The sequence below is a fragment of the Melanostigma gelatinosum genome (assembly GCF_949748355.1).
Source record: "Melanostigma gelatinosum genome assembly, chromosome: 7".
In the NCBI taxonomy this organism is placed as follows: domain Eukaryota; kingdom Metazoa; phylum Chordata; class Actinopteri; order Perciformes; family Zoarcidae; genus Melanostigma; species Melanostigma gelatinosum.
Genome location: NC_136640.1, coordinates 15256559 through 15278118, shown reverse-complemented (window position 1 = coordinate 15278118; position 21560 = coordinate 15256559). Strand labels below are relative to the sequence as shown.

At 42.7% G+C, this 21560-nt stretch overlaps 1 protein-coding gene across 1 annotated transcript in view; it reads left to right on the top strand.

The window, feature by feature from the left end:
- Window positions 1–9145: 9145 nt before the first annotated feature.
- LOC306780191 (roundabout homolog 2) overlaps window positions 9146–21560 on the top strand; it is a gene marked incomplete at its 5' end in the record, with an annotated part of 43082 nt that continues 30667 nt past the window's right edge. Inside the window, 2 exons of the mRNA XM_079272450.1 lie at window positions 9146–9200; window positions 17825–18151. Of these exons, the coding sequence (XP_079128576.1) occupies window positions 9146–9200; window positions 17825–18151 (382 nt within the window). The remainder of the gene's footprint in view (window positions 9201–17824; window positions 18152–21560) is intronic.

Here is a 21560-nt window from a genome sequence, read left to right as displayed (position 1 = left end):
TCATTTCTGTACCCAGTGAAGTACATGCATATCATTCAAACCGAAATGTTCTCTCTCCAAATATCAAAAGTTATGGGTGACACGAGTCCTCACTGTGAAATCGGAGCTATTAGTTTGCTCTGGACATTGACTGCTTCCTTCCTGCGTTTCCATTAAAAATGTAGGAATCACACTGACACACTCATATTGTGCAGCAGGAAGACTCACAGCAGTAAATAATCTCAGCTGCTACTTGTGTGCGGGAGGCTGGATGTGTGCCACATGTTTGGTGATATGAGCCCTCTGTGTGATGGGCCTTCTGTCATTTATCGCTCTCTACCTTCATTCCAAAAGGAGATTAGATTTGGAATATGCAGCCTACGGAATATGAAGATGACCTCGGCTCGTTTGTTTGTTGGGGTTTGTTTTCCAGGAGGAGATAATTCAATTCTGCTTGTGCAGCACAAAAACACAGATGACACAATTAATGAACTGCATGAGTTTGAATCTGCATTTTGGACGATTATTTTTCGTCAGAAACAAACATCAACAGCAAAATGTTTCTTTCTTCTGCAACTGGATTATGATTTAGAGACAACAAAACAAGCATGAGAAGATGTTGAAGACATGACAAATCACGGCTGAGCCTCGTCAACATCATTGTCCAGCTCAGGCGAGACGCTTTCTTCGTCTTTCTTTAATAACAACAGCCAGGGTGCTCTGACTGGCCCTCTCATCCTGAATTTCATTCAGAAGAAGGTGACTACAAGCTGAGAGAGATAATGAAAAAAGAAATGTGATACATATGGACAAAAAGATGTTTTGTTGTTTATGTTGATATAATTCTGCATGATATGATACAGTGATGCAACACAGATGTTGCTCCAGCAACACATTTAAAGAGGCCCAAATGGTCATTTGTCATTTGATGAAAACACAGCGGAGATTCACCTGAGCTGCTGTGCAGTCTTAAGGATAATTTATTCATGTCCCGCTCTCTTCTAGGTTATAATTCCAGATCTTTAGTCAGTATTTTCTGCTTTATTTTGGTGTACTCACCTTTGTCACGTTTCCTGCCCTTGCGTGTTTCCCGCCTGTGTGAGTTTATGCCCCGCCCTGATTGTTGTCACCTGTCCCTCTTTAGCCCTGATTGTTGTCACCTGTCTCTCGTTAACCCTGCTGTCACCTGTCCCTCGTTATCACCCTCCTTTCATTGTTTATTTTGTCGGTGCACTCCACTTTGTCTGTGCCAGTTTGTCCTATCTGTTTTTTGTGTGCTTATCAGCTGTAAGGTACTTGTTTATGTCCTAGTTTTTATTTTATTTATTAGTTTCAGTATCTTTTGAGCTTGTCTTTGTTTTGGACCTGTGTGTCGGACACTGCCTTCAGTTGAAGACATTTTTATTAAACCTCTCTGTGTATCAAGTCCTTTGTCGGCTGGTGTCATTGTGCTGCTATCGATTGATCGTGGAGAGATGCATGTGGGAATAATTGCCAAATTGTGTCTCTATCATCTATAATGGTTCCGTAGAGCTGCCACTAACTATTGATAAAAGTAAAGAAAATAAAGATAAGTCGGTTGTGGTGAATTAAAACAGTTCACTCAAGCAAGCACAATACAAACATTTATGCCTCAAACCTGATGCTCATTTCTGTTAAAGACTCATCAATTAAGTGACTATAGCAGCTACCGGTATACTGTTTTAGTATTGATACTGTAATAATAAATTATGTAAATAATATGCTCTATACTTGTATGCTTATATTGCGGAGTTGTGAGGTCACATGTAAGTAGGTCAAATACTCCGAGCAGGGCATTCCTGCGCCTGTTCGCACGATAGAAACCGATACTGTGACTCTGGAAGGACACATCTGCTTAAACCACCAGATTAGGGCGGAAACTGCCATCTTAGAGTAGGAGAAGAGCTCTCTCTTATCTATTCACACAGAGACTTCTGAAATAGCTTAGAATTGCACCCTTTCGGCACCTCGAGTGTTAACAACATGCACACACACTGATTGATGATGCAGAGAAGGCGGATCCGGACGTGAGCCAGTGTGGGTGGAGATGCCCAGTGCTCCAACCAGGCTGCTGTTCTGCTAAATACAGCCCCGCCTGCAACTTTGCTTTAACCAATAGGCTTCCATCAGAAGAACCTATAACACGCATGCGCACTCTGTCTAAGCGCCTTTTAGCTTTCACTTTTCTAGGTCCGTGCACGTATAACTGCTGGACATAATACTTCTGTTACAAATAAATGTTATTGCTTGAATTGAGCTAAATGCCTCGACCTCAGTCTGTTCACTCGAGTTACATCCTCAACAATACTGAAATTCAGGCATAATTTTGGTTAAGATATGAAATGTTTTCAAACAATACCCAGATGGTATTGTTCTAAACCAGCCAGTGAACCAGGCAGGGTTGAATTGATTTGTCCATAGACAGAAAAACTAACACAATGTGAATTTCCTTTGTCTTTTAAGACATTAACCGCTTAATCCAGTTTACCTGCTTCTGTAACTTCTGAAGAAGCTTTGCGTTTGGGAGAAATCCTCTTTTGGATCTATGTGATGATTGCACCAAGTGAAATATTCAGATCTAAATTTGTATCTTTTCATAGCTGCACAAATCAAGTCATTTGAATATGATAGTTTTGGCTATTGAAAAATTTGAGGTGGGTACTATCTCTAGTTTCTGAAATGTTATGGCCCAAACCTATTGATTGATTTGGTAATTAAACTAATTGTTGGTTTCATATTTTCTGTATGTACATTGTTTTCATGCACTTGGACTTGTCTAAATAGTGTTAGTTGTTCCTGAATGTGTCTGTTAGATACTGTTAAATACATTTTTATGGAGCAGACATTTGACATCTGGTGTGAGCAGGGTGGCCAACCTACAGGCTAAAACTCAATTTAAAACCTGTATCAGTGCTGGCACTTCTGCTGACCCGTGCAGCTCTGCTACATCCCAGGAAAGATGTGCAGTTATGACATCAGACCAGCAGAGGACTCCCATGAGCCTCGACTGCAATCAGTCGCTGCTCTGAAAACTGAGTTGATTCTAAAAATTATCCCTTTTTCCTCCTCTGTCATTCTTTTCAATACTCCTTTCATAAGCATACGGTCATTGCAGATGTCCGCAGATGAAACCAGCACATGTTACATGCAAGTACAAAACATGGAGTGTTTCAATGCAATCCAATTCCAATAACTTCCTCACACAAACATTAGGCAGAGGCCAGACTTGTGACGTAATGCTGCAGAATAGAAATGGGCCCTTGAGAACAAGTGGCAATTACATGAGGGATCTATTTGTACTGAGCAATCAGTGGCTGAAGATGTGGAAACCGAGAGGCCTTTTTTCCCCTCTTCATTTCTGGATGATGTCGTTGAAAGTGCAGCTCGTCTCATCAAATCTGTGTTTCACAATCCCACAAAACAAGTACTATTTTAATTCCCATGAAATGCATTTTCTCCTGAAACAACACAGAACTATCAACAGCAAACACAGCCGTCTGAAAATACACACATTATCATTTTGTAAATAACAAAGACACGTATCATAGCAGTACGTTGATAGATCATCCTCACTTGACAGACATGAGAGAGGGTTGATGATTAATTCAGTCATTTAAAGTTGTGAATATGCATGCATAAGTCAATTGTGATTTACTGTGTTTGATATTCCTGCTTTTGCTTACTGCATCATGACAAGACAAACATTTAAAAAAGCTTGACAATACCAAACTTATGTATGGGAAGCCCATTTCTGCCAAAAAAAAAGAAAAGTTCGTCAAGATTTAAAAAATGGTCATTGTAAATCTGAATTATGTACATCAGAGTTATAAAATAAGAAATCAGATTTGGACTTAGTCAGTCGAGAGATCAACTGAGATCAAGTCAAAACTATGAAAAAGGAAGTCAGAAATGCAGTATAAGATTGTGAGAATTTCACTTACAAAGTAAAAACTATAAACTAAAATGTTCACATAAGATAAAAGTTAAAATGATGAGCTAGGAAGTCATAACTTAGAAGTAGAAAGTCAAAAAGTTAAAGCCTTACTGAGTTAAAGTTTTGATTTTGATCTAATCTCAACAAATATTGAGTATAATAAACCAACAGAGCGGCACTTCTGAAACAACTTTCCTTCTCTAGTGGAAACTGTCTTCGGAGCATGAATCTACATTTGGAAAAAAAAAAAAAAAGAAAGTCAAAAGAGTTGAGGGGAACTGTAAGATTCATCACACAGCGTGCCGTACTGTAAGCAGCCTCATTATATTGGTTTATCAGATACAGCAGGACTCAGGGCTCCTCAGGGCTCTTCCAGCTCTCTGCACAGATCAGTACAAACAACTCTTAGACTATGTGACACCGCCATTTAAGAGCCTGACTAAAGAGGGGCACTGTGTCCTCCCTCTGCTGGCAAGGGTCCCGAAAAACATAAGCCTCTAAGCCAAATGTTGCAGCGATAGTAGCTGCTTACCTTCGCACTCTTGTGCATTGGATGTAAATGACTTGGTGCTGTTGGCTCTACGCTGCTGTGACTCTCGGCCTATAAATAAACTCCCCGGCCCTCCTGGCTATCTGAAGGTCCTTTGAACTTACTCACACACATATGCACACACACCACTGGGAAACAATAGACCCGCTCATGTGACTAATGAGATTTCTGACAAGGTATGTTAGCAGGTCAAGAGCTAAGACCCTCGACCATGTAAAGAGAGGTAGCAGGAGCTCAATTAGAAGCTGACTAGTAATTGTTACGACTGGTGCTGTGAGAGAGAAGCAATATGGAGTTTGTCATAATGAGATGGAGCCAGACGGTGATCGGAGACACATAAGGTCAGAGCCGGGGGGGGGCGAGAGGCCAACAGCTGAATCTCACATTCTTCACCGCAGTCAGACAGACTGCCACATCCCACCATCTGTACCTCCCCTCCCTGTGCTGTCAACACACACACACACACACACACACACACACACACACACACACACACACACACACACACACACACACACACACACACACACACACACACACACACACACACAAACACTAACCTACCGAAAGCTTGAATACTGTTAAATCCTAAAATTCAGCCACACACATAAAAAGACAGAAAGAACAAAGAAATAATTGAGCTGGATTGAGCTGCAGATGTTTTCATGATTGTTCACAATGCTTTACAAATGCGTTTACTTCATTCAGGAATAGTTTTAGGAAACATGTGTCTTTGCTTTTTGCCGAGAGACTCCATGGGTCGCTGCACCAGGCCACACTAAAGTCGGTACATAACCCCAATACCACCATTGTCATTTTCACACTTCGGCTTTTCTACAAATTAAACAAATGATGTTTAAATGGTGAACTTTTAAGGCCGGTGGAAAGATATTTAACCACTGGATGAAGCCAGGCTAGCAGTTTCCAGGCTACATGCTAAGCTAAGCTAGCTGTCGCCAGACACCGGCCTCACGTGGGGAGATATTCAATTTTCTCATCCAACAGTCAGAAGAGTGCAGAGACTGTCCACCCAAGAACAACGATAGCTTCAGTTGTTCGACGAGTAACCTTAAACAACCTCTGTTCGGAGCTCTTTCCCAAGATGTCGAACTAAACTAAACTCTCTCAATTGTGAAGCTTTTATTGATCAGTTAAGTTTAAGCTTACACAGTCTCACGTTACAAATCTAATTTTAAAAGAGGAAAGAAATTGAGGAAACAAAGGAGAGTTAAGATGCTATTTTGAAACATGTACAGGAATAGAGAAGTGGAGCTCTGTAAAACAATTGCGGAGCCCGACTCTTCCTACATCAAAACAGACAAGCAGAAGCACATTTACGTGATACCAGAGTCTCTACTGAGGACCTCTCTGAAGTATAGAGTTGAAGTTGAAAAATAGACCATTCCCATCCGACACCTCTGAGACTCCACTTGTGAGATGCCTCTATTTTATGCCTGTTAAGCCTTTGTGGCCCTTAATAAGCTACACACTTCCACCGAAGCCGAGATTGAAGCCATTATGGGGCCCCTCATTGTGTCGTGCCTTGCAACAGACATCTGGAATCCTCTTCTGTTGCCCAATTTCCCGTCCCATTCAAGACGGACAAAGGAGAGCAGGAGTCACACCGTCCAAAAGTCGCTCTCCATCATGTTGGGTTCTTGCAGCTTGACACGGAGACAATACGGTGGAGGAAGAAGAAGTGATGTCACAGAGGAGCCGGTCTGGTCTGTGCTGAGAGGAGGGGGGGAATGAGTGAAACGAAGATCATACCCCCAAGGGAGCTGTGTTTGTCCACAGTAAGGAGGCCGGAGGCCGGGCACCAGAGGCCAGATTGTGGAGGGAGGAGTTGGGTGTGAATCGACAGCTGCTTGATAAATCAGAGAGTGGATGCTAAACAGCAGGACCGCACTGATCTGGAGTGGCGAGGATGCAGAGCGACTGTCAGCATGCACGCTCTCCATCATCGTCGTCAGCAGCCGAGATGATGGTGACGACGACGACACTGAGAAAGCGATGATGGCTCTGTGGAGCTGTCGATGCTACTTTGCAGTGCGATTCTTTTGAAACGATGGCCGTCGTCAGCACTTTAGAGCGTCAGGTTATTTTAAACCTCACACATTTGCCTTGACTGAGAAAAAGAAAAAGAAGATGATCTCACAGGCGAGCATGTGGAATATTCACCCCTTGTGTACTGCAACTTATTGCATATCTTATACTATGAATGTTCATACAACAACGTAACAATCATGCTCGAGACTAACTGGAAAGAAGAATACATATCACACTCGCATCCTCTAGGTGTGTTAGGAAAAGGAAACATTTTGGGATGATGTGATGAGCAGTGTTGAAAGAGTTACTAGATTATGCAAGACTGAGTGTTATGCTGTAAAAACACCCATGTTCTCCCAGCAGCCACGAAGAAGGCAATCACAAGAAAACACCGATTCTGGTGGCTGGATAATGTTGAAGAGAGATATGATACGAAAAGCTTCACACATGATCTGAGAATTCAGAAAATTAAGTAAAAATAAGCTGCTTGTGAAGGAAAAGAACACAACTAAATAATATAAAATACAGTAACGAGACATAAAGAAGAGATATGTTCTCCCACACTGTTTACCTCACTGACACTATACTGTTGGTCTTCCTTTTGATTCAACATTATGCAAACAAACAAAAAAGAATTTACAGATATAAACTGAAGAGTGTAGCTACAAAAAATAATTAAAAAAGAACTAGCACTTTGTATGCAAGGCAAGGCATAGCTGCCATTCGTGTAAGTGCTCCAGAAAAAAAAGCCCGTGCAGTCAATTTACTATGATTCAGGGTTCTTTCCAAGGACTAAACAGCAGTATCCCTTTTAGACTCCGTTGACGTTGTTTGCAATCAGGAGTTTTGCAAAAACAAAAATATTTAAGACATCCAATACCTAAAACTTGAGTTACTTCCGTTATGACAGCTGTGCCTACGGAGAGAGGCGTGGCAGTAGCCGGGACTCCTAGGAGGACACTACTGAGGGAAATACAGCAGAGTTAGACACAAATCCTCACAACTTCAACTGTAAACCCAACATTTAACCTCTGAATCAGTGCTTTCTCAACCTTCTTGGCTTGTGGCCACTTAAAGTGATACAATACCAGCTTGTGACCCCTTGTCACAGTTTATAGTTTTGAGGCATTAAAAAACATTCAGTATTCAAACTATTTTATTAAGTTTATTAAGTTAAAACTTTCCGTAAAGTCAAGATAAAATAATTTCTGAGCTGGACGGTAACAGGTGCTTACAGCGCTAACACTGTAAGCACCGTTAGCTGTGAGCTACCAGCTCAGCCGTCGCCATGTTAAGTGCTGTATGGAGGCCATGCTATGCATTTTCATATTTAACACCTAACAGGCCCAGTGAAACGGAAGTTAGGGCATCTTCAGCTCCTGTCCAGTGACAATTCCCCGGAGAAACGGAATATGTGAGCGCCGTTAAATCAAATCACCGCTAAAAAGTGGACGGCTAATTCCTTGTTGCTAAAAGTTGCAGATTGATTAACGACTGGACATCATATTATTGCCTGAAATTGGTTTGGAAGACTAGCTTACATAAGAACACATCATTTTTTTGTTTTACAGGAAGAAAAGATGCTTGGATTTTGATACAAAAATACCAAGAAATAGATGTTTTGTTTGTTTTTTGTTATAGGTGCACAATATGACCATGGATGTGATCTTAAATATTTTAAAAGGCATTTTCATTAATCTTGACTTTAAGGAAGTTTTGATTTATGTTTATAAATACAATTTCCCAAAAGCTAAAGCATGAAATCTATTCTATTCATGATACCTCTCAAATCCAAGACTCATAACTTAAATAATAACCCTGACCCAGAAATAACTCTCCCTTTTTCGGATCTCATTCCACTGGGAGGACTTTTTCCTCATTTAGCTCGAGATTTGCCACACCCGCTCACACACCAGCGCGCGTGCACATGCACACACACGGCGCAGATGTCGTCGCTGTCTCTTTAAAACACTCACTCGAGGTTGGCGTGGATTTGTTGCGGAGGAGAGCAGACAGTGCGGACGGAGCTCAGCTCGGCATGTGCAGCGCTTCATTTTCCCTCACACTGAAGCCGCAACTCTGCCCGGATCAGAGCAGACAGAGGGAGAGAGAGGGCAATTGTTTTATTTATGACCGGGCTAAATATAGTTAAACCTCTTTTTTTGTTTGTTTTCAGCAGCAGCAGGGCATCTTCGAAATAAGTCGTGTGTGTGTGTGCGTGTGCGTGTGCGTGTGTGTGTGTGTGTGTGTGTGTGTGTGTGTGTGTGTGTGTGTGTGTGTGTGTGTGTGTGTGTGTGTATGTGTGTGTGTGACCATGCGGGGATGAAGAAGTGCTGCTGCTGAGCTTTGTTATTAGGTTTCTCAGGGGTGCTGCTGCTGCTGCTGCTGCTGCTGCTGCCATGGCTCTCTGGGAGTGACATGAAAGTTTTTTTGGGGGGATGATTTCACCCACTTGAATAATCCAGTTGAGAGTCAGACTCCTTACACGGTGCAGTCTTACCTGGTTTTGGTATTTTTAAATAATCTGGGTGATTTTTTTTCTTCCTGTCTGGAGGTTTGATTTAATTGATAGTGGACTGTCAAGAGGCTGCAGACTCGGGGAGAGTGTGGAGATGAACTTTGGGAATTTACTTCTTGTGACTGTCTCATTCATCACCATCGCATCAGGTAAGATAGTATATGTATTTTAAAGGTGCCACACTCTCTCCCTCTCTCTCTCTCTCTCCCCCCCCCACACACACACACACACACACACACACACACATAGCCCATATGGCGTGACTGCCTCCTTGTGTATTTGACTTCTCATGTTTTCTGTCCCTCCAGATGGATGTAAATGTTGTGTTTCTGGGTTTCCAAAACACCGGAGTGGGAACATCCTCCCAGCAAAAATGAATTGTAAAATGGAAATGTCACACATGCATTAATTTGTCATATTTAAATGCCAAGGAGATTCACATTTTCCCAGAGTGGCCCCCGGAGCACCGAGGGTGGTCACACTGGGAGTCCATCAGGCAGCAGGAGAGGTCAAAGGAGGCTCGTCTGAGGCCAAAGTGAAACCATTTAACTGTCACTTTTAGTTCAGCTGTGAGAACATAAACTCTCAGGGACAGTGTCATAGTCTGACAAGCCTCCACCTCCCTCAAAAATTGGTTTTGAGGACGCACACATATGATTATAAAATGCTTTTAAAAGCTCATTTTGATTACCTTAGAGAAAGAGATTACATTTCTGAGCCTTCATCTAAACTACAAATAAAAGCAGGGCTCAGAAAAACAATTTATAAGAGTGCAGATGTTTTGGTGAGTAGTTGATGCAACTCTTGACAGTTTGTTATGTGGTCTGAATGGCATATATTTTTTTAAACCAACACATATATCCACCACGTGGCACTTTACTACACATCCAGCTACATTAGCAACATTAGCATTCATTTGAGTCATGTTCTGCTGCCACTTGCAAATGCAAGCCCAATAGTCACTCTCTTTTAGCTTATTTTGGTCTCCAACAACTCCTGAGGAGAAGTAGTTCTCTCTTTAGCTACTAAATTCTCCACTATGTTCACCTGCTAGTCGCTTACTTCTGCCTGTCTGCTCTTTGCTGCTGAGCAGGTAGTCAACAGTGATATTTTAGTGCATTTTAAAGGAAAACATCTGCTGAAAGCAGCGCTGATAGAAGCAGGTACAATGAACCAAAACAATGAACTTAAAGATGCTAAAATGGTTTGTAGAGCTGAGGGGAACTGCAGAGATAGACAATATTGATTATAGCAGCTTAAAAGAATTGTGACAGATGAAAGTTGCTAGTCTGCTCTTGTCGACAAACCGTGTGTTTCTAAATTTCCTTAAATATACCCGTGGCATTTCAATACTGCAATTCATTGTCACTTATTAACGTTATTCCCAATCTATCTGAAATGAGATAATAACAGCTGATGTATCAGTCCGGCTCTGTTCTACATCTTCTTCAGTGGTACTATAAATCCCCTGTGACTCCTCTTGTCACTCGCTCTGCTTCACTATTATATCCCGGTTGCAACCTCTCACCATTAAAAGTACTTTCCAACACCCACACCATCTGCCTACATCCATTAATGTGGAGTGGGTATTTTCTCTCATTCCCACCTCTATTATGCTGCACATACCCATAAGGTGATGTGTATTTTCATAAAAAATACTTGAGAGAAGAGGATTCAAACAGGCTTCGTGACCTCTGCCATGGCTGTTTTGTAATAGATACCACACTGGTAGATCTTTGGCCCCGTTTTTTTTTTTTTTTTTTTCATATTAAAGCAATAAGGAATATGAGAGTTATAGCGAGACATGTTTGTGCCGGTTCAGCCAATAACGTCGTCTCTGTTGGTCTGGAGATGCGGGGTGGGGGTTTAGTTTGTGTTCTCTCAATCCTCTGTGTCATCCAGAGCTAAGACAACAACAGTCTCCTTCACAAATTGCACTCGATTTAACACAGCAGCTCTCTCGCTCACACACAAACCAAAACCTCAATTGTGTCTGCATCAGTGTCAACCCTAATGTGTCTCATTGAAACGTCAGTTATCTTGTATTCAGACTCGGCTTGTTGGCGTGCTCGGCGTGGAACTAATCAATGCTAAGCAACCCGTAGCTGTTGATTTATGTCCAGTCCGTCCTCCTGCTCATTACTTAGTGACGAATACGGCTGAAGGCTGACTAAAGCCTCTCAAAGTCCGTCTTGACGAAACGACCGTGAATGATGAAACCACTATGTACCTCATGCTTGAGTCATTTCGCCGGGTGTTGATGATGCTCCACTGCTGGTACAGTCGCCGATGACATCATTCAGAGATTAGATTGCGGCCGAGGAGGACAGTTGCCAAACAAAAGGCTCAAAAAGCCCAGACTGTTGCCAGAAGAAAATCAAACCTGACGTCTCCGCTTTGAAATTCAGATTGCTGTGGCATGTTATCGCCCCACCGCCGAGATTACGTACTTGGCAATGTCACAAGAACTCCTTGAGTGTTTTTCGGCCTTTTTAAGTATGTAAATGAATTGAAATTGAAAAAGACACAAGTAAATCTCAGCAGACAGCCACCAGCCCCACAGATAAGCTGCCAGCCTTCTGCTCCTGTCTCACTTTAACTTGTCAAGTTAGTCTGCCTATAGGCCGTTGTGTTTTCCACCAGATATCAAGCAGTGAGCTCAGACAGGTCCAGCTTCTTGTATGCGTTTCGCTCTGAGCCTGTCTGTCGCTGATAGGCACCGAGATCTGAAGCGAAAGGGAGACGTGCCCTCCGCGGCTTTGTTGTTTTCACACATTAGCGTGACAGCAGTGCGCTCCTTCCTCTGGGGAGGATCCAAGGTTGATATTTCGAAAATACTAACTTATGAAAGCGCCCCTCGTTGTGTAACTCCAACGCTCGGAGCCAAGAAACGCCGAATATAGCCTGAATCAACAGGGTTTTCAAGACATGATCTTGATCCCCCCCACAGCACTTACCCCGCTAACTGTGTGTGTTAGATGAGGCAGACATGTATAGAAGCCGGGAGCAACCATATGGGCGTGTGTCTGAGTAGCTTGTCAATCAGAGCTGCGCTCTTCTCTAATGGGCATCATTTGACCGCGGTTGGTTGCTTGTTTTGGATTGCTTATTAAGTGAAGAAGTGAATAAATTCTCACAGATCACAAGCATGACAATTACTACATCTAATCACCCTTACACACATGATCAGATCACAATGAGTTAGGTTCTATAAAGTTCATGTAGAAAACAACGGTATACAGCTTCCTGGGTTACATCCCAATCAAAGTGTAGTCAATATTTGTATTAAAGCAATGTATTTATGGGGCTTTATTGTGAGTTTCAGCTCATTGTTTAGTTGTCCACAACTCTACCGTTTGTGGTTCACTCTCACCTCTCTCATCGTGTTTTTGGCCAAAACAGGAAGCTGTTTTCAGCAAAAAGAAAAGGCTCTAAAACCCACCGTACACTAAGTGTTCAGCAGCAAACAGCAGACAGACAAAGTAGCAACTAGCTGGTAAACAGAGAGGAGCGTTTATCAGCTAAAGATGAGTCCAAATGAATGATAATGTTGCTCCTCATGATGCCGGCTGTTTGCTAACAGGTGATGATTTGTCAGTGCTGTTGTTTTCACAACTTGTTTCAAACCTGCCTTCAAGTAGACAAATAAAACACACAAAAACAAATAATGCATATTTAAAGCCAATGAGCTCTTCAAATACAAAAACAAATGAGATACAGAGCCCCTCCAGTTGTGAACAAACATGGTAAATGTTCCAGTATTATAGAAAGTAGCTTTACGTCACGCAATGTGGCTCTCAAATCAGTCCCATATTACACAATGTAGCCTATAGTCTAAAAGCCTATAGTCTTCCAAAGAAGAGGCATTTGAAAAACGAATAACCACAAGATTCTAAAGTTATTCATGTCAACAAAGAAAATGTACAAGAAATACAAATTTGAGTTGTTCTTGACATCAACAAGAGTAATATGTCCTTCACTGAAATGTAAACAAAGCCCTTATCTACACAAAAGACTAATACCAGCAGGCTACCGAGGGAGGCGAGGATTGGAGGGCCAGTAAACATCGGAAGAGGCCTCACCCATGACAACATGGGGCTAAAAATGTTGGATCTGAATTGACTGAATTCCTCCACGAGGCGCTCCTGTGCCCCTCGTCCTGACACGGTCATGCGTCCTCAGGATAACCTTGAGACCGCACACGAGAGTGATAACCTTGCTGGCCACCCTCATTCGCAAAAGTCCTTCTTTGACGACAGCTGAAGGTTGCCTGCTTTTCCCTCTAATGGATTCTCTTGACTCTCTTTTGCCCCTCGCGCTGAACGTCTGTGAGGTTCCTCGATGTTCAGATGTGTTTAAAAGGCTTTTATTGATTCGTCCTCTCTGACAGGGTTTCAGAACTACCGGGGCTTTAACACTTGATTTGTTTTGTGTTGTAACATTCAAAGGAAGCCTTTTGAATACCTGTTGAGTTGGACATTTTGCCTCCTGTTTGGTACAAATAGTTGCGCTGATCTCCTGTGTGGTTTTTAATGCACCCAGCAGCATTAGTTCATTGTGAAGCGCTACTTTTGTGTTTTATTTGCTGGTGAGCAACAACTAAAAGCCGTCACACATGACTCCAATCTCTTATTCTGATGTCTCCAAAATAATACTTTCATGAAGTTGAATGTGCAACAAATTGGAAATATTCTCCTGCTGTAATTTGCTGCAACAAATCGATCAAAGCTGTGCATTTTAGGATTGGGAAACATTTTTTCCTGTGTTTATGTAACTTGCTCTGAGGCGATGTCCTTCTACTTCTTCTTGTTCATCTCTTGTAAACATGGAAGTCATTTCACACCAGAATGCCCCAGATTCATATTTTTCACGCAAATTAAACCGCACTCTAAATTACCATAAGCGCGGGATATCTCCGAGGACTGCCAGCGCTAATGGGCCGTGTTTATGATCTGACTAAACACATACCTTCACAGAGGTGCCCATTATCGCCCGTGATGTTTCTTTTTTGCTAAAAGGTGCTTTCAACCGATGCCCCATGCACAATCTTCCTGTCACGAAGCAAGCGCTACTGTGAACATGTCCTTTCTTACAAAGAAAATGTGTGGCTGACATGTTCAAGGTGGCGCAGACTTTTCACTGATTGCACACTTGTCACAGGAGCAGGTTGTTCCGTGTCACTTTTGGCCACCTGCAAGCTGTTTGCTGTTCTTTTTTCTTTTTCTAGACTGCATTTTCCCTGTAATACACGATGGCACCACAGAGATAGTGTTGCGTTATAGCTTTAGCTCTTGTTAGTACTCACTAATCAATATTTATAACCCCCTATCCTGATTTGTCAGTGAAAAAATGTGTTTCTGATGCACTTTTCATTCTCATACTGGACTGGAGTGCAAAGTTGGGGGGGGGCGTTAAAATCCCTTTTGACATCTTTCGAAGGCGTCTCATTCAAATACACACTCAGTACAACGAATACACGAGTATTTGTCACGGTGACATTCCTGCCATTCAAACGAACTGAAAGCAAGCAGAACTTCACAGTATGTGCTGACACACCGACTACAGCCGAGGTATTTGTACAGTAAAAGGAGGACAATTACCCATTGTTCATAGTTAATGGCACATTGATGGTTTTATTATCGGTGGTTGGAACGGTCAGGTACTTATCAGAGGAATCAATGACAATAAGAGACCAAAAATAAAGATTCTAATTTAAATGCATTAGAAGTTGATCCTAAATCAGTTGTCTCAAGAGAGAGCCATTTGAGTGTTTCATAGGATCACACAGTGATAAGTAAAGACAAAACTCCCATCTACAAACGGTTGCATAATTCAAATAATGAATGCATGAAATCGCATTGAGATCCACACACAAACACGGCCACACTAATTAGAATACTCACATACATTATTAAAAACATGGGCAAGTAAAACTTTAAAATCCCTCAGAGGAATGAGTGTTCGTTCCTCTTGCATTACATTAAAGCTGCACTGATCATTTCTTCATGAACGATGGACGTGGCATGAGAAAGGGGACGTCCCACAGTGATCTGCACTCCCCCCCCCCCCCCCCCCCCCCCCTCACTCCACTCTACGGAGAGGTTTGGTGTCTTTCAGCTTATTGTCTTGGTTTTCATGGTCCACATCTTAACTGTTTTGGTTTAGCCTCACAGCTCTCATCCACTTTGTTTGTTTTTATAGCAGGCAGCTGAAAACGGCTTAATCCTTGAGATTTCAGTCCTAATTGATTTGGCGACACGCTAATTACTGGTGGTTACATCAGTCCCAGAACACTAGGGACAGCAAAACAAACTATGGCCATTTCATTAAAGACGTTAGTCAATAATTGTCCTTTTTCCATCCTTCTGTGAGCAACTGTGATCTGATTTCATGCTGCACAAGGCATGAGTCTGAGGACAGCAAAAATGAAGGTTGTCGGTGACCATCGCTGATAATTTGGAGGTGTGCCGCCTGTCGCCCGCAGCGCTTCATCTAACAGCTCACTGTGGCTGCTCCATTTTCTTCCACGACTCCCCGAAATATTTCAAACTGATCTGCTGTCAAAAATGACGAAAATTGCCGCCGTCTTGTTTTGGAGACGCGAGGTAACACAACCACTGTTGTCTTACTTCATTCAGCGACATAGTGACTTAACAGACATTTATTTTAATGAAGATCTTTAAAATGATTACTTTAAGTAGCCCACTCCATGCTGCCTGTTAAGCACCAAACGGTCAACACAGTTAGCGACCTCATAGTGGAGCATTTAGCAGCTAAAGAGCCAGATATTTCCCTCAGGAGTTGGTGGAGACCAACAACAGAGCTTCATTAGTCAGGTGGACAGAAATATGAGTAAATTAATGATAATCTTGCTCCATAACGGCTGGACGTGTAAATAGCAAACTGTAATTATGATCATTTGTTAGCTGACAACCACTTAAAGGGGCATTCCACTGATTTAAGACGTGATTATCACTTTACTTCCTGTGGGTAGTGCTACTCAGCCTGACAACAGCTGTATAATGTCTTGTGTGGCTTTGGAGGAGCTTTGCCAAGTGTGAGGAAATAACCCTCATGCTGCCTTTGTGATGTCACCTATTTTATTGTCATGGTACTAAAGAGTTGCACTACAAAATGCAGCTTGTAGTCCCATTTTGCTGCATAATGAAACAGATTTACAACAGATTGTATGTGGATTAAACAATTAAGTGCATTATGGGAAGTGTGGAATCCAGTGTTTGCTGTTCAACATCATTGCCTCAGTTGTAGTACCAGACATTTCGGATTTAGCCGCATGGATTTAGATACAAACTTCATGGAAATGCAGCATTAAACTGCTGTAAGTAATCTCTTAAGAAGTCCACTCTCTCGTAGTATTTGTGTTTGTGATAAAAACCTAACCCTAACAAATTGTCTGTGGACAAACACGATGTGTCACGATGCACTCTTCACACATACCATACAGATGTGATAGAATATAATCTAAAGGAAAGTACATTATAATATCTTTAAGGATTAGCAGTGCAGGCCTAGCATGAAATGATTTACACTCGTTCTCTTTTTGTGAACAAACTGGAGGTGCTACAGCACATTTTAATGGCTCGATTAGTATTCATCCGGCATTAGTGTTTTGAGCTGTCCTGGTGTGTGACCCTGGTGTCTTTAGCTGAGAGCGCTCAGATCGCTCTTCAGATGTTTACTTCAGGTTTGTGCCATGATGACGACTCCTGGCCCCGCGTGGATCAAATCACTTCATGAAAAGACATAAATCTGCTTACAGCTGAAAAGTGAGGGTTTATCCTGATGCCTCAGATTTAAGTATAATGTAAGCGAGGCATGTGCAACAACATGTGTGTCATTGGGTTACTCCTCACTGCTCCTCTCTGAAGATAATGAGGGATTTCATGCAGTCTGGATTATGTGCTGAAAATAATGCCGCCGACGGAGCGGCACAATAATCAGTGGCACAGTGACCATTTCGTTATCTTTTTTTCAGAGCGAGGGAGAGACCATCTGTTCTTAAAAGCAGCGGCATTTTGAATTATTCATTTCTCCAACTGTAACACACAGACATTTGGTCTTCATCTAAAAGCTCACCTCAGGATGTGAAGCGGTGTGCCTTTGTCTCGCAGCTAAGGGACGGCAGTAATGGATGCCCGGAGAGAAGAATAGGGTAGTTATCTACATCTCGTTCTCTCAACATCTTTCTCCCATTGAAGGCATAGAACTGCCCGACTTATTGTCAGCCTATCAACAACTATCGTCTCCACCTCTGCAACAATCCTGATTGACAGAGTTTGGTATTACCATATAACATGGCTGACTAAATCCTCTGTACAGGCAGTCTTCTGTGAAAATACTATGTTATTTATATAGGTATATATACATAAATATATATAGGTATTCTCTTACGGCAATGTGGAGTTACTGTGTTTTGCTATTTGCAGAATATAGCAAGAACAAATAGACATCAAATTTCGTGATCTGAAAAGCACAGGTTTCAAGGGGGTTTTTTTTATGGAAAATGTGATGTCTTCATCTGAATTCAGAGTTGACCTTCATAGACAGATTACCCATGATTTGATGCTTCGCTACACACACATTCATCCAACACAAAGCCGCTGTCTTTGTCCAGCAACCTCTTAGGGAAGGTATTTTTCCCTTTTGAAATGGCTATGTTGCTGTCTGTTCTGTCACAAAGAGATTGTATGTTTTCATGAACGGTAGGTGGCCAGATGGAGAGATAACATCTTCCCTCATCTCCACTTCACAGGGTCCCGGGCACGGTTTGAAGACAGCGCACCTCGGATTGTGGAGGACCCCTCGGATTTGGTCGTCTCCAAGGGGGAGCCTGCCACCCTCAACTGCAAGGCAGAGGGCAGACCCGCTCCCAGTATAGAGTGGTATAAGGATGGCGAGCGCGTGGAGACAGACAAAGATGACCCCCGGTCTCACCGCATGCTCCTGCCCAGCGGCTCGCTCTTCTTCCTGCGCATCGTGCACGGACGCCGGAGCAAACCAGACGAGGGCGTCTACACCTGTGTGGCTCGCAACTACCTGGGAGAGGCCATTAGTCGTAATGCTTCACTGGATGTTGCCAGTAAGGCTCTACATTATTGATCATAGTCCTTAATGTGTGTTTGTGTTGACGCGTGTGCGTGTACTAGTATACAGATGCTTCACAGTGGTGTCCCAGATCTTTTCGCAGCCGTCTGGCAGCTTTATGGAGGTCCACTAGAGATTTGGCCGCGCTTAAGAATAATGATATGAAACAACCAGACTGCGGGAAGCAACTCCTAAGAAGATGGTGGTGTCGGTTAAGATAAATTCAGTAATAAGTAATAGCCTGTGGATTTGTTCCTAATTTTAGACGAGTGAGACAATTATATATTTTGTCTTTAGCCCCTAAGTGTGTATTTCCAGCTTGAAATCTAAACATGTTTTATGCATTATCATCTGAAGTGTTTTGGAAAGCTGTGGGAGGTTTGTGCCTCTGGTCTTGATCTGAGTCCCCAAAATCTCTCCAGTGGAGGTGGTGAATAAATATTATTATGGACAAACGTATGAGGATAACACCCAGGTTGTGAACGTTCATGGCCACATCCAAGTAATACTGCACGTATGCTTCAGTTCATACAATCAACTTTCACGGAAAAGCTCTTCGTCCTTTTGCCTATAAAATGTCCAAAATGATGTCTGATCAATATTCCAAAACCCAAAGATATTCAGTTGACTGTCATATGTCCAATAAAGGCAGCACATCATCACGTTTGAGTAACTGGAACCAGTGAAATTGTGGCGTTTCTGCTTGATCGTGTCTACAGACAACAAACTGCTCGTCGTATTGAGAAATGTAACAAAGCTGTAGCCCTTCTCTATGACAGGCAGATAATCACCAAATCACCTGCAAGTTCTCTCCGTGTGCATCAACAGGATCATGTGTGTGTGCATGCATGTACAGCTGTGTGTTTCTTCGAATGTTGTCTGCTGCTGCTGCTGCAGCAGGGGAGGGCGAGCATTCTGCTGTTGTGGTGAAAGTGCACTGAAGTAAAATGCTGCCACTAGGAGCCGTGTCTTATTATTTCCCCTCCTCGGTCGAGGACGCGTACCATTGTCTTTCTTGCCTCCTAATTGTGCCAGTGTGGCTCAGCCTCAGGCTGAACTGAAGCTTCTCTTTGGAGTGAGGAAATGTATTACTCACTGTGGTTGATTAGGGAAAGAACCATAACAGATTAGCGAGGTCGAACTGTCCTCCTTCAAAAAAACACAAAACAGCAATTTGAGCTCAGTCTTATCTTCCACCATATTGAGGCTTCCTTGCTGGCGAGGGTGTGCAAGTGCTCATGGCGAGCTGACCTCATATGTAGCTCGCATCCAAAAATAGGGATATACAGATATACTGTATATCGGGAACCATGTGCGGATGAAACTCGTGCAAATATCCAAGCTGGGAGAAGATATGATGCGTGCACTGTCATACTGCCGCCCATAAATCGCTGATAATGAAATTTAGTGTTGTGTGCGGCTGGAGATTACAGTGCAGTCATATTGGTAAAGGGATGATTCACCTGCAGGCACTGAGGGACTAACGGTATTAATAAGTGCCTGTTTTTGCTGCTAATCTCGTTGCCTCCGGCTGGAGAGGGCATATGCTAAGGCAGCATGGTGGTGGTCTCAGACCCCCCCCCCCCCCCCCCCCCCCCCCCACTGCGTGAGGTTGTGCTGACTGTGGGGTAAATTGTGACCCAATTAGCTCTGGCAGGGAGGTTGAGGGCAGTGTTAATGAGAGGCCAGTTTTTAAGCTGGTGGTCTTGCAGAAATGTGTGTGTGTGTGTGTGTGTGCGAGGCAGCAGTCTGAGGGACAACAGGTGGGAGGAGGAAGAGCTCAAAACTCCCACTGAGCAGTAATTAATGCCGATGCATCTGTTGGTCTGTTAGTACTGTTCGGAGTGCTGACACAAACCTGGCTTTAACCACATTAGTTACACATTAATTGTCAGCGATTGGTGCATAATGAATTGTGCTGCATGACGAAAACTTGTCTCTGCAGTGCACTTGCAGATTTCACACTTCCCTCGCTCAAGCCGTGTATGTCTTAGCCACAGGATAACGACTTTTCACTGAACTGGCGGCTGCGAGACTTAGTGAAGCTATACGCAGAAAAGGGTGTTATGGGTAATGGCAGATTGCAAATGGATCGCGGATGAGCCAGTGCAGCCAACTCCCAAATCTCAACAACTAGTAGTGCGGACCTGTATGCCAATCGAGCTGATTGGTTGATCCACATCGTGGGGATATGATACGTTTTCTGTATTAACTCTTGCAGGGTTTGGGCGTACATGTCAGCAAAGTGCCAGAGCAGAGAAAAATGAATTCCTCTTTAAGGCACTCAATATCGTTGCAGAAATGTTTTCACCAATGTAGTTGTTTGTTTACACTGTCACTGTGGTGAAATTGATTCCCTGATATCAATCTGTACGCTTGTAAAAGCAACTTGAGCGTGTCCAAACCACATCCGTGTAAGTGACTCACAGTTCCAGCTTTAATGGTATGCTAGAGAGCTTTTTGAATAATGTGGACACAAACTGTCACACCTTAATTTGATGAATGGGATCATATTGACTCATGCTACAGACAGTAAAGAAGCAAAGAACAATCTAAAAAGCACTGAGGCTTATCGGCACTTCCACAGTAGTCAGGAAGAATACGGTTGGGCGTGTTTTGGTGCAGGAGGTGGGACACTATTGACTGTCCACGAGCCAAGTCATCTCTTTTGGATTTGTCCTCTTGTGGTAGCTGATAGAAACGGTCCCATTACTGAGAGGAAGCCTTTCAACATATTGTTGATAATGCTACAAATTTAGTTTAGCTTGATTATCCAAGTCAAATGTCTTGTTTTGTCCAATCTCGCAGTCCGAAAACCAAAGACATTCAGGCATTTATGACCAAAAACAGCTGGTCATGTATGTTGAGGAATCCACATTGACTGTTTGTAAATGTAACACAGCTATTAGCTTGATTGTTGGTGCAGCCGCAAACAGTGAAATGTGTCCCTGAAATGCAAAAAAACTTTAACTTTAAAGCTTCTTTGTCCACTTGTCCAGGTTGTCCTACTACCCGTCAATAGTAGAGCGCAGACGTATGACCATATTAAGGGGTGACAGGTCAGGTTGTGTTCCCACAACATTTATTTCCCCTAAAAAGCAGAGAAGACACCTGTAAGCACACAGCGCTATTTCAGTCAAAGGAATGACCCGAAATGTGTATTTGTAAAAATAGAGAAAATATAGCTGAGACAAACGCTGACTTCACCGTTGAGTCATGGAGGTTTGTGGGACAACATAAAAGGGATTCAAGAATTTAGATAGATGTCTTTGTTCTGTACAGTCAGTCCCTATTTGCTTCATGGCTGTGGTCTTTTTTTTCATGCTCAAATGCATTTCGCGCACCCTGAGGTCCACACGTTGTGTTTTTTGTACTGCCACTGTTGCTCCCTTCTGGAGTACCTT